Below are 24,704 nucleotides of genomic sequence, written 5' to 3' on the forward strand. Positions count from 1 at the left end.
CATAAATGTAAAAGCACTTTGACCACTCGCTACAATAAATGGTCAGAGAGCAGGTATGCGTGAGAATAGTGTCAAACGTAATTAGCTACTTACCGAAGCGTTTGTAACCAAAGGACATTCGCTCGTCCGGCGGACGCCCTCCCACCCAAATAGCGACAAGGCCGATGACGAAGCTAATGCAATCAGATGCTAAATGGGCGGCATCAGTCATAATGGCCAGGCTTCCGGCCACGTAGCCGCCAAGGAATTCAATGACCTGCGGTTGCCGTCAAGTGCGGTGATTGCGTTGAATGGCATGAAATGTATCACAATTAAGTCAACACTATGTGTCCACACATTTGTAGGTGAAGGGTGGCGGTTGCCGTCTCACCATGAATATGCAACAAAGGGAAACTGCGAGCAGAATTTTAAATTTTGCCTCCTGTGCGGATTTGCTCTTAAGGTTGGCCCGGAATCCCGGCTGACGGCTACGGCACTGCATGTCCATATTAAATTCCATTCGCCCGTGCTCCGAGTGCTAGAAGTGACCACACAAATAGCTTATTATTGGTCAGTAGCAAATAAATGACCCGCGGAGCACTTGTCTATTAGGCCCTCTCACCTGATTGCTCGCACTGTCATCGCTGTCACCTAGCAGAGGCACCTCCCACGTCTGCTCCTCCGAAATTCCGATTATACCGGTTGCTATGTCTCCGCTATCCAAGCCGTTGTTGTTGAGGCTATGAAATTGCCTACGAACGTTTGACAGGCGAGCGACTCGATGGGCTGGTGTCTGCTCGAGGCCCGGCACCGGCTGATTATCATCAAAATACAACGGAAAACCCGCCTCGCAGTCGTCTTCGTGGGCGGTGGGAGGCATGGCGCTGTCAAGTTTCTGATATTTCGACATAGTCTTTGGTCTCGGTTTGCGGCGTTCTTTGTATTATTATTTGGCTTTGTGTGTATGGTTGTATCAGCATCTGCTTATGGTGAATTGGTCCTTTGTTGATAAGTAAGCAAAGTGATGATATCATTTATCATAATTAATCTGCGCTGCCAGCTACAGGCATAGCGATCGCTTATTTCTGGCTCAGTAATTAAAGGACCGCGCTACGCGTATATCCTATGCAAAATGGATAAAATCAATGGACACATCAACAATTTTTAACTTTTTTTTTGATTTTCTTAGTTTTTATCGAATTTTATTATTTATTTAATTATTTAAAATCTGTAACCACTGCGTTAAAAATGAAACTTTTAACCAATCTTATCTTATTCCCTTTAAATCGCCTTTCTTAAATAAAAACAAGAAAGGAAGCTACCTTCGGCCAGCCGAAGCTTATATACCCTTGCAGATAAAAAATTGCTCACTCGGTGCAGTTCCAGGGATTCCAGATTCAGCGTATCTATTTATTTATATTTTGTTTTTAAGTAGTCAAGAATCAAAACGCCTACTTCCTACAAAGTTACAATTAATTTTCTTATATTTGTTTGAATATTCATATGGAAGCCTTAAGATATAGTGGTCCGATCCGGCTCGCTCCGACATATGTACTACCTACCTGTAATAGAAAGAAGACTTTCGGGAAAGTTTCATCGCGATAGCTTTAAAACTGAGAGACTAGTTCGCATAGAAACGGACAGACGGACAGACGGACAGACAGACAGACGGACAGACAGACAGACGGACAGACGGACATGGCTAGATAGACTCGGCTATTGGGGCTGATCAAGAATATATGGGCACTTCCAAAAAAAAGTCCACCAAGCCAAAAACCTTGAAACTTGAATAAAACATATTTCCACATGATTTTGCCCCGATATTAGTTTCTAATTAGTTGGATACTGAGCTTAACTACAAATTTGGAGTATAGTTTGATTATTTTTATGACAAACCCCACCAATATACGCAAAAATCAGTTTTTGGCTTTTTTTTTTGTTTTTTTTTGGACCTGTCTTCTGTTGTTAATTTATTTCTGTACTGAATGCTTCATTCACATGCTAACCTATTAAGTTAAAAGCAAAACATCCAGCAATTGAGAGCTAGAGGTAAAGAAATTCGCTTTACAAAACAGTCGGAAAAAATGTCCCGAGCGACATGTCCCGAGCGAATGTGGTTGAAACTGCATAAAAAAACAAGAAGGGAAGCTAGCTTCGGCCAGCCGAAGCTTATATACCCTTGCAGATCATTCCTATTAATTAACAAATCGCAAAAATGTTAAATTTTCTAATATTTCTCATTAATTTTCCGATCGTTCCTATGGCAGCTATATGATAATATCGTCGGATTTTGATCAAATCAAAATTGAAATTCGGAAATATTTAAAAAGAGTTATATCCTAGAGTAGAAGATAATACAACAAAAACCAAAGAAGCTAGAATTTATTTCCTATTACTTTTCCATTAATTTTCTGATCGCTCCTATGGCAGCTATATGATATAGTAGTCCGATTTTTTAAATAATTAATTCGAAATTCAGAAATATTTAAAAAATAACATCCCCAAAAGTAGAAAGTAATATTTCAAAAAACACCAAAGCTAGAATTTTTTAAAGTTTTTTTCTTCCAATCCTTCCTATGGGAGCTATAAGATATAGTTGTCCGATCCGGTCGGCTCCGACATATATACTACCTGCAATAGTTTCGAAATAGTTTTCGAAAGTTTCGTCCCGATAGCTCAAAAACTGAGAGACTAGTTTGCGTAGAAACAGACAGACGGATAGACGGACAGACGGACATGGCTAGATCGACGCGTCTTGTGATGCTGATCAAGAATATATATACTTTATGGGGTCGGAAATGTCTCCTTCACTGCGTTGCAAACTTCTGACTGAAATCATAATACCCTCTGCAAGGGTATAAAAACGGCAAAGAATTTTTGAGTAAAACCAGCATTTCACAGCGACATGTTTGAACAACATTCTAAAAAAATCGCATTAAAATATTCCATCAGAATTCGCTAATTTCTGGTGTTGTATGAACTTCCCCGAAATCCACTTCTATTTTTGTCCCGAGCGAATACGGCAGTTTTTTACCGATATCTTAAAAACTAAAAGTGGTACAAAATATCAAGATTTTTACCAAAAATAGAGCTTGGGAAGAGTGAAAAGAAAAGCCCATAATTAAAATTAAAATCCATTGTTTTACAATTTTTTTTTCAACTTTTAAGATGTGCAAATGTCCCGAGCGACATTTTGGAAGTGCCCATATATACTTTATGTGGTCGGAAACGTCTCCTTCACTGCGTTGCAAACATCTGACTGAAATTATAATACCCTCTACAAGGGTATAACGTGGACGGAAGCTAACTTCAACAAGCCGAAGTTTTAATACCCTTGCAGAGAACAAAATATTTTATAATTGAAAAAAATAAAATTGTATCCCTATTGTTCCTATGGGAGCTATAGGATGTAGACGCCCAATCGGCACGCGCTTTTACCCTAATCAAGGTATGTATAAGATTTGAAAAGTTTCATGTCAATAGCTTATATTCTGCCCGAAATATCCTGAAAAACATCAAATTTTGACCGATTTCTCCCTATTGTTCCTATGGAAGCTATAAGATATAGACGTCCGATAGGCACGCGCTTTTACCCTGATCAAGGTATGCGTAAAAGAATACGATTCATGTCAAAAGCTCTTACACTGAGCGAAATATCTTAATTTTGTGAAAGCTATATCCGATTGTTCCTATCGGAGCTATGGGATATAGACGTCCGATCGGGTCGGTTTTCAAATTTGATCTGCGTACACATGTTTTAGGACGACTGTGAAAGTTTTAAGTTGCTAGCTCTTAAACTGAGCTCGCAAACGGTATTGAAACAGACGGACAGACGGACGGACGGACAGACGGACATGGCTATATCGACTCCCCTATTGATCCTGATCAAGAATATATATACTTTATGGGGTCGGAAACGTCTCCTTCACTGCGTTACAAACTTCTGACCAAAATTATAATACCCTCTGCAAGGGTATAAAAAAGAAAAAGAAGCTATAAGTTGAAAACATTCTGTTTTTGGATACACCGAAAAAAATGAACATAGAAGCTAAAATATTCGTAGGGAAGAGTGGGGCACGAGTAGGGAGAAAAGTTTGGTTAGACTGGTTGCACCGGAAAGGCTCTTCTTTTGGCTATAACTTTTTCCTACATAATTTTAAAGTCAATTGCAAAGCCTTCGAGAAACGTTGCAAAATGTCAATATACTTTTTAAACTGGTCTAGCCCCAATACTAGGGTAACAACAGTTCGAAACTTACTTTCGCTGTTAACGGTATAAGGTAAAAGAGATAATTTTTATAAAATTTTATTGGACACTTTGGACACTAATCCTTTGATCTAAAATGGAGTACATTTGTTGTGGTTATAGCCGTTACTCGTAGAGTAAAAGGGTATATTGTATTCGTGCAAAAGTATGTAACAGCTAGAAGGAAGCATTTCCGACCCTATAAAGTATATATATTCTTGATCAGGGTCACTAGCCGAGTCGATCTAGCCATGTTCCTCTGTCCGTCTGTCTGTCTGTCTGTCCGTCCGTATGAACGCTGAGATCTCGGAAACTATAAAAGCTAGAGGATTGACATTTTGCATGCAGATTCTAGGAGTTCCTACGCAGCGCAAGTTTGTTTTAAAAGGGTGCCACGCCCCCTCTAACGCCCACAATCGCTTATATACGATTTACAAAATTTCAATATTTCGGAAAATACACAGAGAAAATTATACAACGTTTTAGGTGCCGTTTTCATATAAAAACGTTTTGAAAATGCAAAATAAAATAAATTTGTATTAACCGTTTTACTTTTTAAAATGTTTCACCCCTTATTTTGCACCTAAAACTTTTGATAATTTTCTCTGTGTAAAAATGCAGTTTTATTGTGTTTACTTATCAAAATGTAAAAGAATTTTTATACCCGTTACTCGTAGAGTAAAAGGGTATACTAGATTCGTGCAAAAGTATGTAACAGCTAGAAGGAAGCGTTTCCGACCCCATAAAGTATATATATTCTTGATCAGGGTCAGTAGCCGAGTCGATCTAGCCATGTCCGTCTGTCCGTCTGTCTGTCTGTCCGTCTGTCCGTCTGTCCGTCTGTCCGTCTGTATGAACGCTGAGATCTCAGAAACTACAAAAGCTAGAAGGTTGAGATTTCCCACACATATTCTTTGGCTTCCTACGCAGCGCAAGTTTATTTTAGCCGAGCGCCACGCCCCCTCTAACGCCCACAATCGCCTACTAACGATTTTAAAATGGGTCCTGCGCCCACATCTTTAAAGATTTCCGAGAAGTTTAAATGCAATTTTGTTGTGTATATTTATACCTATCGAAATGTAGAAGACATTTTTCAAATCGGACCATTCGTTAAAAAGTTATACGCAATCAAAAATTATATATCTATCTCCCTCGCACTCCCTTTAGCTGAGTTACGATTATTAGTCGGGACACCAACCCGACACAGCGTTCGCACTCCCTTTAGCTGAGTGACGGGTATTAGATAGTCGGGACAACAACCCGACTATAGCGTTCTCTCTTGTTTTTAAATCGGACCATTCGTAAAGTTACGGCGGATCAAAGTTTTTATCTCCTTCGCACTCCCTTTAGCTGAGTAACGGGTATCTAATAGTCGGGGCACCCGACTATAGCGTTCTCTCTTGTTTTTAGCTAATTTTTTCGAGAGGTTTTATAAAAAGTATATTTTTAAATATAACCCGAAGTAAGTATAAAAATCGTAGTATGCAGATAGTTCATAAAATTCATTAGAGTTGTCTAAATAAACTTATATTTTTAGGAAACATTTGTAAGTTGGTTAATTTTATCAAAACGTCCGGCAAAATACGCGGGATTTAGAAACCGTCAAAAATGACGTCTGTGACACCGAGATTTGCTATTCGGGGGAAATTCGGTTGGAATGGTTTTCTGTGACGACCCCGAATGTGTTTTGTTGTTAAGTATAATGCTGTCTTCTGTTCTGGTAATTCTTAGCATATTAATCAATCTTACATATGAGCAATTCTCTGGGGATGTCAACCAAGCCAAAAAGCGTGAAACTTAAAAGAAACATATTTCTATATGATTTTGCACTGATATTTGATTCTAGTTAGATGGATCCTCAACTAAGCTAAGTAATTTGAGGATAATTTTCCAGGACAAAACCTGTTATGTGGACAAAAAAGTAATTTTTTTGGTATTTTTTAAAGTGGCTCTTAAACGGTTTTTTTTACCGTTAAGGTTATTGAAAAACCACCTAAGAAAATTACGAAAAAAACTGTCGCGTGCAACATGTAGCGTGCGACAGTCACTTCGATGCCAATGAAAAAATAACCATTCAATATTTTGTAACCAATCCAAATACATTTTAAAGAAGAAAATATTCCTTCACGTTTCGTTACAAACGAAAGTTAAGCAGGAAGTCAAAAATATATCTTTATAAAATATATCTTTAAAATGAAAAATGTCCCAAGGTCAGCTCTAGCACATATTTTAGTGCTTATTAATACCTCTAATTTGAGCCTAGTGCCAAAAGAAAAAAAAAAAAAAAAGTCCAGGAAGATGGTTTTTTTCATCCGCAAAGCGTACGAACGTCGCGTGCGACAGCAGATAATTGCCCATATCCATATGTATGAATATCATCAAAAATGTATATAACCCATGATTATTTTAATCAATGTTGTTAAGAGTTTTTCCTGGTATTTTAAAAACTATGATGGGGAGCGTGGGGCTTATCTGAACTTATATTGCCCAAGGCAACGGAACAATAAATGCGTGCGGTTGCCCATAAAACCAGCCTAACGTGAAAAAGCTAATAAAAAACTTTCGTAACACAACAAACACATGTAAGGAGAGCAATTACCGCTGATAAGAAACAAAAGACAGCCAAGTTAGAGAGCTTTCGAAATTTTGTTAGCGGGAGAAACCTCATGAAAATAACAGAATTTTTTGGACAACACAGTTTAATTTGCGAGTTCGTAACGAATTCAAATTTATCGTATTCATCGAGGTCCATTTTAGATGTAACATAGTAAGATTATTAATTTTAAGCTCGACAAATAACTTAGAACCCTGCAGGAAACGGAATCAGTTTTGGACTATTAAAATACTAGTTGGGTCAAGAAGGTTAACTAGTTCAAGTTATGTCCATTTCCATGTAACGAAGTGGTCCATTTTTCATATGCTTGTCGTCGGAAACAACTAGTCCATTTGCTACTAGTTTTGCACTAGTGACTGTTAACCAATTTATGATTACAGCTGTTAAACAACACTAAAAAAAATATTTTCACGAAAAAACAAAAAATTAATCTCTAAGCCATCAAGTGATTGGATTTCACTAGTACTTGACGATGCCTAACTTGACGCTCTCCTAATTTAGTATCCAATTAATAGGCGCGGTCCTTAGAAAATTTCTGATAATTATTATGTAATCAAACACAGTAAATGATAATTAAATGGAAATAAAACAAACTTACTTTTTTTGAGGCAAGTCGCCCTCTCTAGGACTTGAACCCGGGACCTTTGGATTTGTAGACACATTAACTGATTGAGCCATACACGCATCACATTTTGTAATGCCCTAACAAGGTTTATGAATTTTAGTGTGACATAATTCATAAACAGTGATTTTTCACATATATATTGCCTCGGACAGATTAAACAAAGTTTAAAATGAAACTAAAGCATCACCTAGCAAACAAAAAACAAAAAAAAATGTACAGAGACTGGGGATTGAACCGAGGACCTCGAGTGTTTGATTTGTTTAGTGCTAAATTTCCCAAGACATTTACACTCTAGGCTATATTTTTGGATCATATATGTTTCATTTGCAACTAGTTAAATTCCAGTTGCCTTTTAACTAGACCCTAACATGTATTTGTTCTACCAGTAAAATATTTTTAAGGTTTTTTTTGTCAGAAAGGTACTAGTCCGAGACAAGTTTCTTTTTTACTAGTTTTGTATTAATCATTTTTTCGACTAGCACAAATTTTCTAGACCCTGTGTAGTCGAAATGCATTCAGACAAATTCCGGTTGCTTTATATTAGTTGCATAACTAGTTGTTTTTCAGACTAGTTCCCTTCTTTCCTGCAGGGAAAGAAAGGAAATTAATAATTGAAACCAGCGCTCTACGGAGCATTTTTATACCCTTGCAGAGGGTATTATGATTTCAGTCAGAAGTTTGCAACGCAGTGAAAAAGACGTTTCCGACCCTAAAAAGTATATATATTATTGATCAGCATCACTAGACGAGTCGATCTAGCCATGTCCGTCCGTTTGTACGCAAACTAGTCTCTCAGTTTTCAAGCTATCGGGATAAAACTCTCCCAAAAGTCTTCTTTCTATTGCAGGTAGTATATAAGTCGGAACGAGCCGGATCGGACAACTATATCATATAGCTCTCATAGAAACAATCGGGAAAAAAAATGTAAAAAAATTACATCTTGGGTGTTTTTGAACCTATAGCATCCTACTTTTGGAAATGTCATTATACCCTTGTAGAGGGTATTATTATACCCTTGTAGAGGGTATTATAATTTCAGTCAGATGTTTGCAACGCAGTGAAGGAGACGTTTCCGACCACATAAAGTATATATATTCTTGATCAGCACCAATAGCCGAGTCTATCTAGCCATGTCCGTCTGTCCGTCTGTCCGTCTGTCCGTCTGTCCGTTTCTATGCGAACTAGTCTCTCAGTTTTAAAGCTATCGCGATGAAACTTTCCCGAAGGTCTTCTTTCTATTGCAGGTAGTACATATGTCGGAGCCAGCCGGATCGGACCACTATATCTTAAGGCTCCCAAACAAATATAAGAAAATTCATTGTAACTTTGTAGGAAGTAGGCGTTTTGATTCTTGACTACTTAAAAACAAAATTGAAATAAATCGAAACGCTGAACCTGGAATCCCTGGAACTGCACCGAGTGAGTATTCTTTTATCTACAAGGGTATATAAGCTTCGGCTGGCCGAAGGTAGCTTCCTTTCTTGTTTTTTATCTAATTCCGAATTTCGAATAAAATTTTTTCAAAATCGGACGACTATATCATATAGCCATGCCATAGGAACGAACGGAAAATTAATGGGAATATAATAGGAAATAAATTATTGCTTCGTTGGTTTTTATTGTATTCTCTTCTACTCTAGGATATAACTCTTTTCAAATATTTTCGAATTTCGATTTTAATTTTATCAAAATCGAACTACTATATCATATAGCTGCCATTGAAACGAACGCAAAATTAATGAGAAATAATAGGAAAACTATCTGCAAGGGTATATAAGCTTCGGCTGGCCGAAGCTAGCTTCCTTTCTTGTTTTTGCATGAATTCGCGGTTTTTTACCTTGCATGTTAAATCATCTAAGTGATAGCGCTGTACGAGTAAATATACAAGTGACCATTATCTCCTCAAGAATTCGCGGTTTTTTATCTTGTATGATAAAGCCTCTAACTGATAGCGTTGTACGAGTAAATATGACCATTATCTCCTTAAGAATTCGTGTAATTAAGCCTCTGGTGATGGTGTTATACGAGCATTGCTCGTTATGCAAATATATAAATGACCATCATCTCCTAAAGAATTCTCGGTTTTTACATTATGGTTTTACAAGTTTTTAACATGTATGTTAAGTGTTAACATAACAGGGATGTACGAAATCGAAATTATTTCCTACATGTCAAAATAAAATACACGACGTATTGTACATGTCAGAATAATATACAGGGGTGGTCAAAAGTATTTTCACAAAAGTTAATGTTAACTGTACTTATATTTTGAACTTATAATATAAACTTTTGGCACCTATAGAAAGAGCACTTCAATTCCGTTTAAATGACACAAAAATTTTCTTAACCCATTAAGACCCCTTTGAAAAGTGAGCAAATTTTGCGAATGTCAAATTTTCAACCCTTTTCCTGGGACTTAAAACAAAAATGTTTTGATGCAAAGTTGTTCCCCAATCAAAATTAATAATAACTGCAAAAAAAAAAATGTTCAAAATATTTTTCCTTGTATTTTTTATGATTTTTTGAATGGAGACCTCTCAGTAAAATTTTGTATGAAAAGGAAGAAAAAGCGGCAAAAATAGCTATTTTTAAAAAATCATAAAAAATACAAGGAAAAATATTTTGAAATTTTTTTTTTTGCAGTTATTATTAATTTTGATTGGGGAACAACTTTGCATCAAAACATTTTTGTTTTAAGCCCCAGAGAAAAAGTTTAAAATTTGACTTTCAAAAAAAATTGTCTAATTTGCCCACTTTTCAAAGGATTAGGAAAATTTTTGTGTCATTTAACGGGATTGAAGTGCTCTTTCCAAAGGTGCCAAAATGTTTATATTATAAGTTTAAAATATGAGTACAGTTAACATTCAAATTTGTGAAAATACTTTTGACTAGGGTTGTACATGTATTTTTCTCGTGTCTTTTATTTAAATAGAGTACTTCAAATTTTATTTCCCACATGTATAATACACAAGGAATAGTACACTGTGCGTATCAATCATTTTTAAGTATTATACATTTGTATAGTACTTTGTGTGTTATTTTCCGAACCCTGGTTACAAACTTCTGGCCAAAATTGTAATACCCTCTGCAAGGGTATAAAAATACCATTCTGATACTACATTTCCCATAATTTTGTAGCAAAACAATCTATTATGATTATAGCAGCAAAACCTCGTTTTTCTCGAAACCATGTTTTCGCCAGCTGCGGATCGTGTATCTCAAAAAGTAATGGTTCGATCATTATGCTGCTTTCACAGAAATGTTTGTAATGAAATTGCCGACTGTCTGAACCTACTTAATGTAAACATTTGTAAGTGTAAATATTTTTTTTTAGGCAAAAACAACAACAAAAATATGCAAAAAATTGATTTTGACTTTGAAAGGGTGCCAATTCCAGAGTACTTGAGATATTCTATGTAAGTTAAGTTCAGACAGTTTCTACATTAATTTCTAACAAAATAAATTTAGTTTCATAAAAATTGGATCTACACCGCGACCTGTGGACGATCCGCAGCTGGGTAATACTATATATTAGCGGACTCAGCCCCGAAATTCTTGAAAAAATTATCTTCGATGGACCGCGATTTCTTAAGAATTTACGTGCAAAAAGAACTTGACGGTCGGCCATGGTTCTCTTGTAACCTCCTTTTTGACAAAAAACGATTAAAACTAACAATATGGCGCATATGTTAAATTAAAAATTTTTTTTTTTTGTGGGGAACCCGTTAAAAAATTTTGTTTTTTTTATTTTTATTTTTAAGAAATTAAATACTCATTTTTTTTAAATTGTTTTTTTTTTAAAGAAGAGGTTGTAGAGGAATTAATGCAAAAGACACGAAGTCAATCGGATTACTACAACCGGAGATACAGATTTTCAATGAGAGGGTACTTTTTCAAAATTCACGTTTTTTGGCAAACTAAAAAAAATTCTAAAAAAAACAAATAATTTTTTTTTCGGCCAAATCCTGATACACGTGCTTACTTATTTTCCGAATAGTACACGTAAAAAAAGTTTCACCCAAATCAAAAATGTGAAATTTTTTTTTTGGCCAAATCCGTTTGGTTTGTAAAAGAACCGCCCATGTGTCGGCTGCAATGAGCAAAATTGTAAAAACCGATGGACACTTTTGGTATTAAAGATTATTTCCATACGGTTCTACCTGGACCGATGAGCAATGAGCAAAATTGAATCTTAAAAGTACAATTTTGCTCATTCATTAGTGCTACTGTAAAATGGGATCAATAATAAAAATGATTTTGATGCTTGTTCATACACAATGTTGCTAAACATAACCAGCACCAATAAATCAAGCAGTATCCAAATTGGTAACAGTACCAGGCACACAGTTGCACCCACGGCTGGGAATAAGTACTGATCAGCATATTCTACAAAGTCAAGTCCCGCCAAGCAGTCAGCACTTTCTGCAGTGTCAGCCGACCCAACTATGCAAACTGCTACCATAATCAAAACATACTGACCTAATCCGGAACACAACGCATTCCACTATTCTTTACACTAAACTTCCATGTTATCCAAGTAGTATATAAGCTAGTACCAAATTTACAATAAATCAGTTATCAACCCATCTTATAACTTCGCGAATTTTCACTGTTCCTCGGTTGACCTGTCTGTGTGTTTACACCCGCGTAGGCACAAACATTGGTGACCCCGACGTGATCCTCTACCAACAAAGGATCACATCCAGCAACCCCCTTCAACCCCAAGGCTGAACCTCTAGCTGCTGAGAAGCACGGTAAAGTTCACACTCAGCTCATCCATCTTCACAGGATAGACAGCTTATCCAGCTTCACAGGATACACAGCTCATCCAGCTCCACAGGAAACGCAGCTTTATCCAGCCTCACAGGGTCGACCACCCAATTTGGGAACCGCAGCTTGTCCAGGCTCACAGGACAGCATAGCTCATCCAGCTTCACAGGATCGACAGCTTATCCAGCTTCACAGGATAGACAGCCTATCCAGCTTCACAGGACAGCATAGCCCATCCAGCTTCACAGGATAGACAGCTTATCCAGCTTCACAGGACAACATAGCTCATCCAGCTTCACAGGATAGACAGCTTTATCTAGCTTCACAGGATCGACCACCAAATTTGGGAACCGCAGCTTGTCCAGGTTCACAGGACAGCATAGCTCATCCAGCTTCACAGGATCGACAGCTTATCCAGCTTCACAGGATAGACAGCCTACCCAGCCTCACAGGACAGCATAGCCCATCCAGCTTCACAGGATAGACAGCTTATCCAGCTTCACAGGACAGCATAGCTCATCCAGCTTCACAGGATAGACAGCTTTATCTAGCTTCACAGGATCGACCACCCAATTTGAGAACCGCAGCCTATCCACCTTCACAGGATACACAGCTGGACCACAGGTTCAATCACCCCATCCGGCCTATCCAGCTTCCTAGAATAGCGAGCATCATCCAGCGTCACAGGATTCGTCATCTCCAAAACACGAGTAGTAACTGCAAACACTATGTCGACCTCATTCATAGAGGAAACGAGTCATAACAGAGTCGAGTTACACAATCGTCTACTTGAGGTCCAAGGGCAAATCCAACAGGTCATAAAGAATTATAGCAAGGATTCGGCCGAACGGCGCAAAGGAGACGCTATTATGCCAGTAGACTTAGCCAGTTAAACGATCTTTGGCAGCAGTTCTGTGACCTAGATGAAGAGGTCGAGAAAGCGGCATTACCTAGCGGCGATGAGTATGCCTCAATATTAAAGGCATTAAAGGAGCTGGTAGAGAAATATCAGCAACTATTTAGAGACAACATCCCATCGGGAAGCCGCCCTCTGAAAGTTCCGCGGCGAACACAGAACAGCACAAAGGACCCGATAGTCAAACACATAAACACTGACTCATCGATGGATGTTGCGATCCGACAGCTACAGAGACGATGCAACGAATTGGAATCATCTCTAATTTTGGCGTCAACGGCGCACGTAATCACCCCAGTGCTTAAACGTCATCTAGAGCTCCAATGGAAAATATTGAGAGAGGCCCATGATGAAATCGACAGTATACCTCGAGCAGTTGCCGCCGCCGAAGCAGAAATTGGTCGATTCAGGGCATTATACGAAAAATATGAGATGACCTTACTTCGAGAAAACGACGCTCAAATGAGCCTAAATCTATCGCTCCCGCTAATCAAGATTCCAGAATTTGATGGCGAATATCTAGATTGACCCCGATTCCACGACTTATTTGTAGAATTAGTCCATAATAAGCCATACTCAGCCAGCCAGAAGCTACACATTCTTCAGAGCTCTCTTTGCGGGGAAGCATAGAATATTTTGACGGATACAGCCTTCTCACAAGCTGGATATGAGGACACCTGGGAAAGACTAAATCTGAGGTACCAAAACGGCAAAATATTAGTGTTTGCTGCAATAGGGAAAATAGTCGATCACATGTCCATCAACGGGACTGCACAACAGCTTCGAGCACTACACGATACAGTGCAGAAGACTTTAAGCACACTAAAAAACCTCGATATCAGCACGAAATCATGGGATCCAATCCTTGGTTTTCTTATCATGAGAAAACTAGACCACGAGACCCTAGCCGCACTGGAAAATTCAGCCGATGCACCAACTGAAACTCCAGCCTTAAAGAGTGTACTGACATTTATCGAGCGTCGCGCTTGCATGTTTGAGACGATAAACGCTCAACATACAACAACACTCCGCAATCCATCAGTCAACAACGAAGAGAGCTGCAAGATTTGTCACCTAGGACCACATTATATAGGGGCATGTATTCGTTTTCAAGAAATGGATCCTAAAACGCGGCGCCAAGTTATTATTCAAGTAGAAGGATGCACAAATTGCTTGTCTACAGCTCATATGGTCGAAGTCTGTAAATCATTAGCCAACTGTGGAGTCTGCCAGCAACGGCATCATACAATGCTACATAAAGAACCGACAAGTAATCCAGTGTGCGGCGTAGTAACCACGAGAGGCTACGACAATCAAAGGAATTAACTACGAAAATAAGCGCACCTTCTAATCAACCTTTAAACTACAAGACTTCTGAATTGTTGATGAAATGTATACATTTAACCAAAACCCATCGGAGCATCTAGCAGCAAAAAGAAGAGTGGAAGGACGTTACTCAGAAGCTTGAGCCTCAACAGCTGACGGAGACATACCTCGCATTCATTGATTTGTTAGCTGCTAACCGACATCACGCTTTAATTAAGGGTACCCCTCAATGGGGGGGAGAATGTTCATACACAATGTTGCTAAACATAACCAGCACCAACAAATCAAGCAGTATCCAAATTGGTAACAGTACCAGGCGCCCAGTTGCACCCACGGCTGGGAATAAGTACTGATCAGCATATTCTACAAAGTCAAGTCCCGCCAAGCAGTCAGCACTTTCTGCAGTGTCAGCCGACCCAACTATGCAAACTTTCTTTATTCTTTACACTAAACTTCCATGTTATCCAAGTAGTATATAAGCTAGTACCAAATTTACAATAAATCAGTTATCAATCCATCTTATAACTCCGCGGTCTTACTTTCTGACCTCCGGGAAGAGGCCTCGTAATACCAAGGCGTCTCCGTGCCGACAGTGCGAATTATCACTGTTCCTCGGTTGACCCGTCTATGTGTTTACACCCGCGCACTATGGGAAAAAAGTCAATTTTTTTGGCATAAAATCAACTTATTTTACAAATTATTTTTAAAAATTAAATATATTTTGTGAATTTACATACCCTAATTAGCCAAGAACAGTTATCAAAGATTTTTTACTAACAACACTATAGTGTTGATAAGCGAACAAAGTCAGCTCTTCGATTGACTTTGTTGTGTGCGTAAATTAGTGAAAAATCTTTGCAAACTTTCAGTGCTTATTTTGTGGAGCAACAAAATGGTTTATTATTTCTGATCATGTCAAATCGTAGCAAAGGTATTTATAAATGTATCTTAGATTACATGTTTTGATTATTATGGTTTGTTGTCCAACTGTGAACTGTTTTAAATGTGCATCTTTTTAGCTTAAAACTAACAAGTTTGTTTGTGTTCCGTGGTGTACAACTTATAAATGGCACAAAGTTGCAAAAAGGTAAAAACGCAAAGTTATTACCAAATGTATCCTTAATATCGCAAAACTAATCATTTTTGCAACTTTTTGCACGTTTCTTCAAAAAAATTACTTAAATACAGCAACTTATAAACATCAAAAAAAATATTTTGTAAATAAAAAAACAATCTAAGTGGCTTTCATTAATCTTAAAAATTGAATTTATGGAAAGGGACATATCAAGTGAAAATCCTGGCTGCAAAGGGCTCAAATATAAAGAAGCTGGACCCCCGTTAAAGCTTAAATTGGCATCTGCTCTTAGATAATATTTCACTTTTCTTGTACATGTCAGCAATTTTTTTTTTTTGACAAATTTTAAAAATTAACGTAAACCAAAATTATTTTACCGTCTTACCAATACAAATACAAATTTTTTTAAATCCCTGCCAATTAATTTGAATATGCGGCGTGGGCGGTGGATGAAAGCAATGGTCCGATTCAAAAAGCAACAAAAACCGAAATAACAGCTTTATCTTAATAGTATATATAAAAAATTTCTAAATTGTATCTTTAAAACTAGAGTTTATGCCAAAAAAATAGACTTTTTTCCCATAGTGCCGCGTAGGCACAAACAATGCTATTTGGTTGAATTCTAAAATTTGAATTGTTGCATTTTTGCGACTTATTAGGTGCTATAAACATACATATAAGAACAATACAATTATTATTTGAGCGGTCTAATTACTCAGTTGCAAACTAAAAATAACGCCCACACTTTAAACTTAAGACATTATTGCGTATAGAAATTTATATAAAATGGCCTTTTCTAAAAATTAATTTCGGATTTGATAAAATTAAAAACAATTATATACAGTCATGTGAAAAATAATAGGGACACCTGCAACAAAAATGTTTCAACTTACGTATCTCCATAAAAAAAAAATAATCAAAAAATTTCTCAGTAGATATCTTCAATAAATGCTTAAACATGAAAAAAAATTGACTTGAGAAAAAAATTTAACATGGTTTTGGAGATTTTGATTATTTTGCGTGACTGCATTAGTTTAACATGTGAAAAATAATAGGGACACTTGCCCACAAAATATTGTAGTTTTTGCAATTTAGTTTTTCTCACTAATTTGTTGATACAAAAGTAATCACAGTAAGTTCTTTTAAAAATTAAAAATCGAAAAACTTGCATTCAATCACTTTTTATACCCTTGCAGAGGGTATTATGATTTCAGTCAGAAGTTTGCAACGCAGTGAAGGAGACGTTTCCGACCCTATAAAGTATATATATTCTTGATCAGCATCACAAGACGAGTTGATCTAGCCATGTCCGTCTGTCCGTCTGACCGTCTGTCCGTCTGTCTGTTTCTACGCAAACTAGCCTCTCATTTTTTGAGATATCGGGATGAAACTTTCCCAGAAGTCTTTATACTACTGCAGGTAGTATATATGTCGGAACCGACCGGATCGGACAACTATATCTTATAGCTCCCATAGGAAGGATCGTAAAAAAAAAACTTTAAAAAATTCTAGCTTCGGTGTTTTTTGAAATATTACCTTCTACTTTTGGGGATGTTTTTTTGTAAATATTTCTGAATTTCGAATTAAATATTTAAAAAATCGGACTACTATATCATATATCTGCCATAGGAACGATCGGAAAATGAATAGAAAAGTAATAGGAAATAAATTCTAGCTTCCTTGGTTTTTATTGTATTATATTCTACTCTAGGATACGACTCTTTTTAAATATTTCCGAATTTCAATTTTAATTTGATCAAAATCGGACGACTATATCATATAGCTGCCATAGGAACGATCGGAAAATTAATAAGAAATATTAGAAAATTGAACATTTTTGCGATTTGTTAATTAATAGGAATGATCTGCAAGGGTATATAAGGGTATATATATATAGCTTCCTTCCTTGTTATACCCTTGCAGAGGGTATTATGATTTCAGTCAGAAGTTTGCAACTCAGTGAAGGAGACGTTTCCGACCCCATAAAGTATATATATTCTTGATCAGCATCACAAGACGAGTCGATCTAGCCATGTCCGTCTCTCCGTCTGTCCGTCTGTCCGTCCGTCTGTCCGTCTGTCCGTCTGTCTGTTTCTACGCAAACTAGTCTCTCAGTTTTTGAGCTATCGGGACGAAACTTTCGCAAAAGTCTTCTTTCTATTGCAGGTAGTATATATGTCGGAGCCGACCGGATCGGACAACTATATCTTATAGCTCCCATAGGAAGGATCGGAAAAAAAAACTTTAAAAAATTCTAGCTTCGGTGTTTTTTAAAAAATTAGCTTCTACTTTTGGGGATGTTATTTTTTAAATATTTATGAATTTCGAATTAATTATTTAAAAAATCGGACAACTATATCATATAGCTGCCATAGGAACGATCGGAAAATTAATGGAAAAGTAATAGGAAATAAATTCAAGCTTCTTTGATTTTTATTGTATTATCTTCTACTCTAGGATATGACCCTTTTTAAATATTTCCGAATTTCAATTTTAATTTGATCAAAATCGGACGACTATATCATATAGCTGCCATAGGAACGATCGGAAAATTAATGAGAAATATTAGAAAATTGAACATTTTTGCGATTTGTTAATTAATAGGAATGATCTGCAAGGGTATATAAGCTTCGGCTGGCCGAAGCTAGCTTCCAAATTGTTTTTTATTGAAAACGTAAAGAAAACTGGCTTGCAACGTGTAATTTCAAATTTACTCAACAAAATTGTGTTTTCTTTCCGAAAGTGATTCGAAAATTCAGGAATTGTATCCAAAAGTAATAAACCGTTGTAAAAAGTTCACCGCACGATGTTAAAACACTTAATTGTCCAAAACATTGGAGCGCAATATTTAAAAAGCACTGGGGACAAGACGCGTTTGTATTTCCTAATCGTCAAAAGTCGATAATTCTTTAATAAAAACTTATCTAAAATGCCTTTAAAACTTGCAGCAAAAAATTTAAGGCCAAGCCAACCAAATAAGGTTATTATTTTAGACGATACAGAACCAGTAAAAAATGATAGCCTGTGATCAGAATCATATGGCATGGTGTGTGATGAAATGGCTCAAGCCAACGGTCCGATGGCACACAAATATATATGTTTGCCCTTTTTTGCTTAAGTTCTCATTAAAAAAGACCGATAGTCACCGCCTTAATGTTAAAACTCACAGTTAAAACCAATTTCAACGAAGAATGATAGGCTATGGTATGGGGCCTAATCTCCTGCAACTTTGTGTGGTCCCGTCTATCGTATTGAAGACACGAATGACAGCAGAGTCTTAATAAAAACGATCATTGAAGAGTTTTGGTCCAGATAAAAGGCAATATACCCCTTAAATTGGTGTTTCAGTGTGTAAACAATACGAAGCACACATTGAATGATGCAAAAATTTAGTTTTCGAATACAAATGTCGACTGGTAAGGTTGATATGCTCAGTCGTCGGACCTAATTCTGATCAAATATATATAGTACACTCTAAAAAAAAGCCTTAAAGAAAAAAAACTTTAACAATGATGTCATGTTATCCTAAGTTAAGCAAACAAGGATATTTTATTTCGAAATATCATCGCTAGTCGAAAATAACGTGTTAAAAATGTCTGATTTCATGGCAATACACCCATGTCACATTTTGTCGGCCTGTGTTATTAATTTTACAGTTTTTAACGTTAATGATTTGACCAGTTAAAGTTATATGAATTATAAAGTTTTAATCAGGACTTCAAACAAGTGTTATAAATTTAAAAAAAAATTGAAGGCCAAAACGACCTACTTAGTTTGGCTCGGCAAAAGTAAAAATGTGGTAAACATTTTTTCCATTCTATATCGACTTTTCAAAAACTGCGAATTCTTAAGAATAAGAAGATGTTTTTTTGCGAATCATACATATTTTACCTTAACTAAATATACTTATAAGTAATTGGATAATTCGCTGCTCTCAATTTTTTTATTACTTTATGCGTAAAACAGACAGATGAACAGGTGCATTTGTCATTGTCATTGGACATGGTCGTGTCATAACTCATATGAAAAATATTGACTCGAAGAGCAATCCTATTTTTATATTTTTGCAATATTGGTTCAAAAGATATGTGGATTCCATTTTTATTTTCTATTCTTTACCCTTGAAAAGGGTATTTTTGGTCAGAAGTTTGTAACGCAGTATATAGTATAGTATAGTATATATATTCTTGATCAGGATCAATAGGGGAATCGATATAGCCATGTCCGTCTGTCCGTCTGTTCGTCTGTATGTCTGTTTCAATACCGTTTGCGAGCTCAGTTTTAAAAGCGACTTTAAACTTTCACATTCGTCCTAAAACATGTGTACGCAGATCAAGTTTGAAAACCGACCCGATCGGACGTCTATATCCTATAGCTCCCATAGGAACAATCGGATATAGCTTTCACAAAATGAAGATATTTTGCTCAGTGTAAGAGCTTTTGAAATGAATCTTTCTAAATCATATTATTTTATACATACCTTGATCAGGGTAAAAGCGCGAGCTGATCGGGCGTCTATATCTTATAGCTCCCCATAGGAACAATAGGGTGAAATCGGTAAAAATTTGACGTTTTTTAGGATATTTCGCGCGGAATATAAGCTATTGACATGAAACTTCCCAAATCCTGTTCTTTTATGCATACCTTAATCAAAGTAAAAGCGCGTGCCGATCGGACGTCTATATCCTATAGCTTCCATAGGAACAACAGGGTGAAAAATTTTAAGTTTTTATTTTTTTTTCAATTATAGAATATTTTGTTGTTTATTAATTTATGTTGCTATTCTAGTCAAGTTTTCTTTCGTGAAATCTGCAAAGGTATTAAAACGTCGGCTTGCCGAAGTTAGCTTCCGTCCTCGCTATAATAAAAATTGGAGAATATAATTTATTTTTAATTTATATAATAAAAGTTGGAGAATAAGACCTTTTTTCAATTTTTATAATAAAAATTGGAGAATAATACTTATTCTAAATTTTTAAAATAAAAGAAGAGAGAGCGCTATAGTCGGGTGCCCCGACTATCAGATACCCGTTACTCAGCTAAAGGGAGTGCTAAGAGGATGGAGATACAAAATTTGATCCGCCGTAACTTTTTAACGAATGGTCCGATTTTAAAATTTTTTTCTACATTTCGATAGGTATTGATAAACACAATAAAACTGCATTTTTACTTTTCCGAAATATTGAAATTTTAAAATCGTTTATAAGCGATTGTGGGCGTTAGAGGGGCGTGGCACCCTTTTGAAACAAACTTGCGCTGCGTAGGAACTCCTAGAATCTGGATGCAAAATGTCAATCTTTTAGCTTTTATAGTTTCCGAGACCTCAGCGTTCATACGGACGGTCAGACAGACGAACAGTTGGACAGACGGACATGGCTATATCGACTCGGCTAGTGACCCTGATCAAGAATATATATACTTTATAGGGTCGGAAAAGCTTCCTTCTAGCTGTTACATACTTCTGCACGAATACAATATACCCTTTTACTCTACGAGTAACGGGTATAAAAATGGAGAATAAGACTTATTTTCAATATTGATTATACAAATTTTTTTAATAACAAGAAAGGAAGCTACCTTCGGCCAGCCGAAGCTTATATACCCTTGCAGATAAAGTAATACTCACTCGGTGCAGTTCCAGGGATTCCAGATTCAGTGTTCCTATTTTTGAATTTTGTTTTTAAGTAGTCAAGAATTAAAACGCCTTCTTCCTACAAATTAACAAGAATTTTCTTATATATGTTTGAATATTCCTATGGGAGCCTTAAGATATAGTGGTCCGATCCGGCTCGCTCCGACATATGTACTACCTGAAAATAAGACTTATGCTTTATACCTATTCTGTTAACCTATGCACTTTTTACCTATAAATACCATTAAGTTTATACAATAAAATCAGTAACAATTTTGACTCCTACAATCAAGTTTTACTCATTTTGCATTCAACAGAGGCTGTCGCTCTAGTCTTCAGATCCTCATATGCAATCCTTAGTCCAACTGGTTCAAGTTCTAGTTGCGACGACTTTAGGCAGACAGTTTATGTACTGTATGCCAGGCACCTAAGCCATTCAATAAACTTTTTGGTGACCCCGACGTGATCTCACCAAGAGATCACACCATAGAACACAACGTATCTTCCATACAAGTCCTTTTGCCCAAGTCGTCAACAAGGCGACAGATTAAGGACACCTGAGCAAAGTCGACTCAGGAAGTTGGAAGACTGGTCAACAAGGCGACCAGCTCCGTCAACGATTTGATAAAATCGTTTTTTGTGATCCCGGTAAACGAATTTAGGTCATCCAATCCCGGACACATTCTCGAAGTTGTCAACAGGCGACACTTTGAAACCAGAATCAAGCATTCTCAGAATACGAGAACTCAGCACCACAGTTGCTGTCATCAAATTCACCCAAATCATTCATAAGTGTTAAAAGCTTCTTAGACCATTTCGGTTGCGAATAGGAGCGTATCCAGCTATACAAGCAAATAAAACACTCCCAACGGGTCAGAAGTTTTTAACACAACGTAATAAATATGAGTGACATGGATGAGCAAGCAGTCAAAGAAGCACTAGACGTGCAAGAGGAGATCAGTCAAGAAATCTCAAAATCTATCATCAACTTCAAGAAAGATTCAAAGAGAGGAAATCAAGTCCGAACTATTATAAAAATAGACTAACCATTCTCGATAACGCTTGGAATCGATTCACAACGAATGATCTCAAGATTCCTCAAAAGTATAGAACTACGTTATACATGAAATTCTATAACGACTGTCGTGAGTCATACGACAAATATCGAGCTATCATGCGGGACGGCATGGAACAATCAACAAGCCAAGCCGAGGTAATTCCAGACCCAACTGGTAACCCTGCAAGCATTCAGCATCCCACGATAGGGTCCCAGAAACTAATATCAGCATGTCGTCGACAAAAGGCAATATCAGATTCTATTAGGCGCGCTCTGAAAGAGTATTCAGGTACGGGAAAGAGCGTAACAAGTGATTTGATAAAATCACTATGGGCGCAAACGCAAGAGATCCATTTCTCGGTACATGAAGAATACGATGACCCATGACATGAAATCCTTCCTGAAACTTGAAAAGGAAATTCAAGATATCTTAGGAGCAAAATCAAACTCCTCTAGCAATGAAGATATGCATTTGCCCAGAGTCAGCATCCCCAAATTCGATGGGGATCTACTCAAATGGACTCAGTTTTTTGATTTATTCAAATGCATGGTCCATGATACTAACATGCCAACGGTACGGAAAATGTGGTACCTAAAAACCACCGTAACTGGAGAGGCTGAAAGATTGATAAGACATATAGATTAGAGGCCTGCATGAATGTATTTATTTCCAAACTTACAGTACTGTACAGCTGTACACGGTACTCAAATTTAGTGTACTTATACAATATTGTAGAGAGTACCCACTCTACCAATAGTAACTGAGTACACTATTTTAGAGTGAACACTTTTTTAATACTATGTGTTATGCTTCTCAATCTGAACAATACTATGAGTGTCGTCTCAATTACTATTGTACATTACTGTACTCTGAGTAAAAAAAAAGTGCAAATTTGTATTGCAATAGCCCATCAGAAGACGAAGACTCCATAACTCATTCTAATCCACAAATCGATCCTGTTTTTGAAGACTACACTCAACCAATCCAAAGCAATAGCCTTCATAATACAATTAATGATGAAATCGAAACATATAAACACGTTAAAATCTCGTACAGTGACGACTTTAATGTCCTGCAATGGTGATTTATCAATAAGAAAACATTTCCATTATTATACAAACTAGGCCTACAAATATTAGCGGTCCCAGCAAGTAGCGCTCCGTCGGAGAGGGCGTTTTCAATTGCAAAAAATCCAATTTCCGCAAAGCGTTCCAAAATTGCTTCGACTGGTCAACAAAATAATGTATTTAAACTCCAACATAGACAGCATTAATGAAAATGTCTTGAATAGCGATTAATGTATTAATAAATCCGTCAATATTTTATGACTAACGACACTTTGTCTCTTTCATTAGGTTTTAAGTGATTCTGCTAGTGGATAGATTACAATATTACAAAGAAATAAGCAAGCTTTAACATTTTATAAATTCAGTAGGCCTTGTAATTTTGGGAAAACTTCATTCACTGTACAATGAGTTATTGTACACCAAAAACACTGTATTCACAATATACTGTACTGTGTCTGGAAAAGTGAGTACAGTATTTGGCAATACAGTCACAAGTACTGCATTCACTCATATTTAAAGTAATGAATACAGAAAAACTTATACAAGTTTTAAGAATGAGTGATTCATTTGTCAGTTTGAATGCATTCATGCAGACCTCTAATATAGATCTTAAGGAAGAAAATTACCTCAGCGCCTGGGGTATATTAGTCGATTCCTACAACAATCCCCGACATGTGGCAGACACGATTCTCAATCGTTTCCTGCATCAAAACACAGTTAGTGACGATCCAAGGTCATTAAAAGAATTGTACATTACAACTATCGAGTCTCTAGCATCATTAAAGGGACTGGGCATCGATGTATCAAGTTGGGATACAATATTGATTGCCATCATCAAGCAAAAATTGGATCTTGCAAGCAGAGCCCTATACGAGCAGTCGTTAGATGGGTCCCGAGAGTTACAGGGTCTCGACACACTGCTCAGCTTTCTGGACCAGCGCATCCGAGTTCTTGGAACAGGAAAAAAGGGACAACAATCAAGAAAGGAACAGAAGGGTCCAGCATGCTCATCAGCCAGTACTGGAAAAGGACCATGCTGTCAATTTTGCAAAAGGAATCACTGGCTCTATAAATGCGATGACTTCCCCATCAAAACAATACCCGAACGAGTTAATTGGGTACAAAACAAAGACTGTGTGTCAACTGCTTCAGCAATGACCATTAGGCAAAGGATTGCCGTGGTCGCCCGTGTTTTAAGTGCGACAAGAAATATCATACTTTGTTGCATCTGGAAACCACATCAGGTGCATCATCCAATCAACATTCACCTACTGTAGGTGCAGCAAGCAACAAGAATTATAACTTGCTGGCCACAGTCAAAGTATCAGTGAAGGCTAGCAATGGTCAAGTTGCTACCTTCAGAGCGCTGCTAGATTCAGGATCACAAATAAATCTGA

The 24,704-nt window shown here is 36.9% G+C and overlaps 1 protein-coding gene across 4 annotated transcripts in view; it reads right to left on the reverse strand.

The window, feature by feature from the left end:
• Positions 1-24,704, reverse strand: part of ZnT41F (Zinc transporter 41F) — an 83,627-nt gene that overhangs the window by 42,023 nt on the left and 16,900 nt on the right. For 3 of the 4 annotated variants that reach the window (XR_011417878.1, XM_044392706.2, XM_044392708.2), the window contains exons 2-4: positions 602-1,102; positions 371-517; positions 94-256 (exon numbers count right to left, since the gene is read on the reverse strand). Coding sequence is in view for 3 of the 4 variants with exons in the window: in XM_044392706.2 (XP_044248641.1) it covers positions 94-256; positions 371-517; positions 602-889 (598 nt within the window). In the remaining variant the exon portion in view is untranslated. The remainder of the gene's footprint in view (positions 1-93; positions 257-370; positions 518-601; positions 1,103-24,704) is intronic. The other variant, XM_044392707.2, reaches the window with a different exon arrangement.

Source organism: Drosophila takahashii, chromosome 2R, assembly GCF_030179915.1.
Source record: "Drosophila takahashii strain IR98-3 E-12201 chromosome 2R, DtakHiC1v2, whole genome shotgun sequence".
Classification (NCBI taxonomy): Eukaryota; Metazoa; Arthropoda; class Insecta; order Diptera; family Drosophilidae; genus Drosophila; species Drosophila takahashii.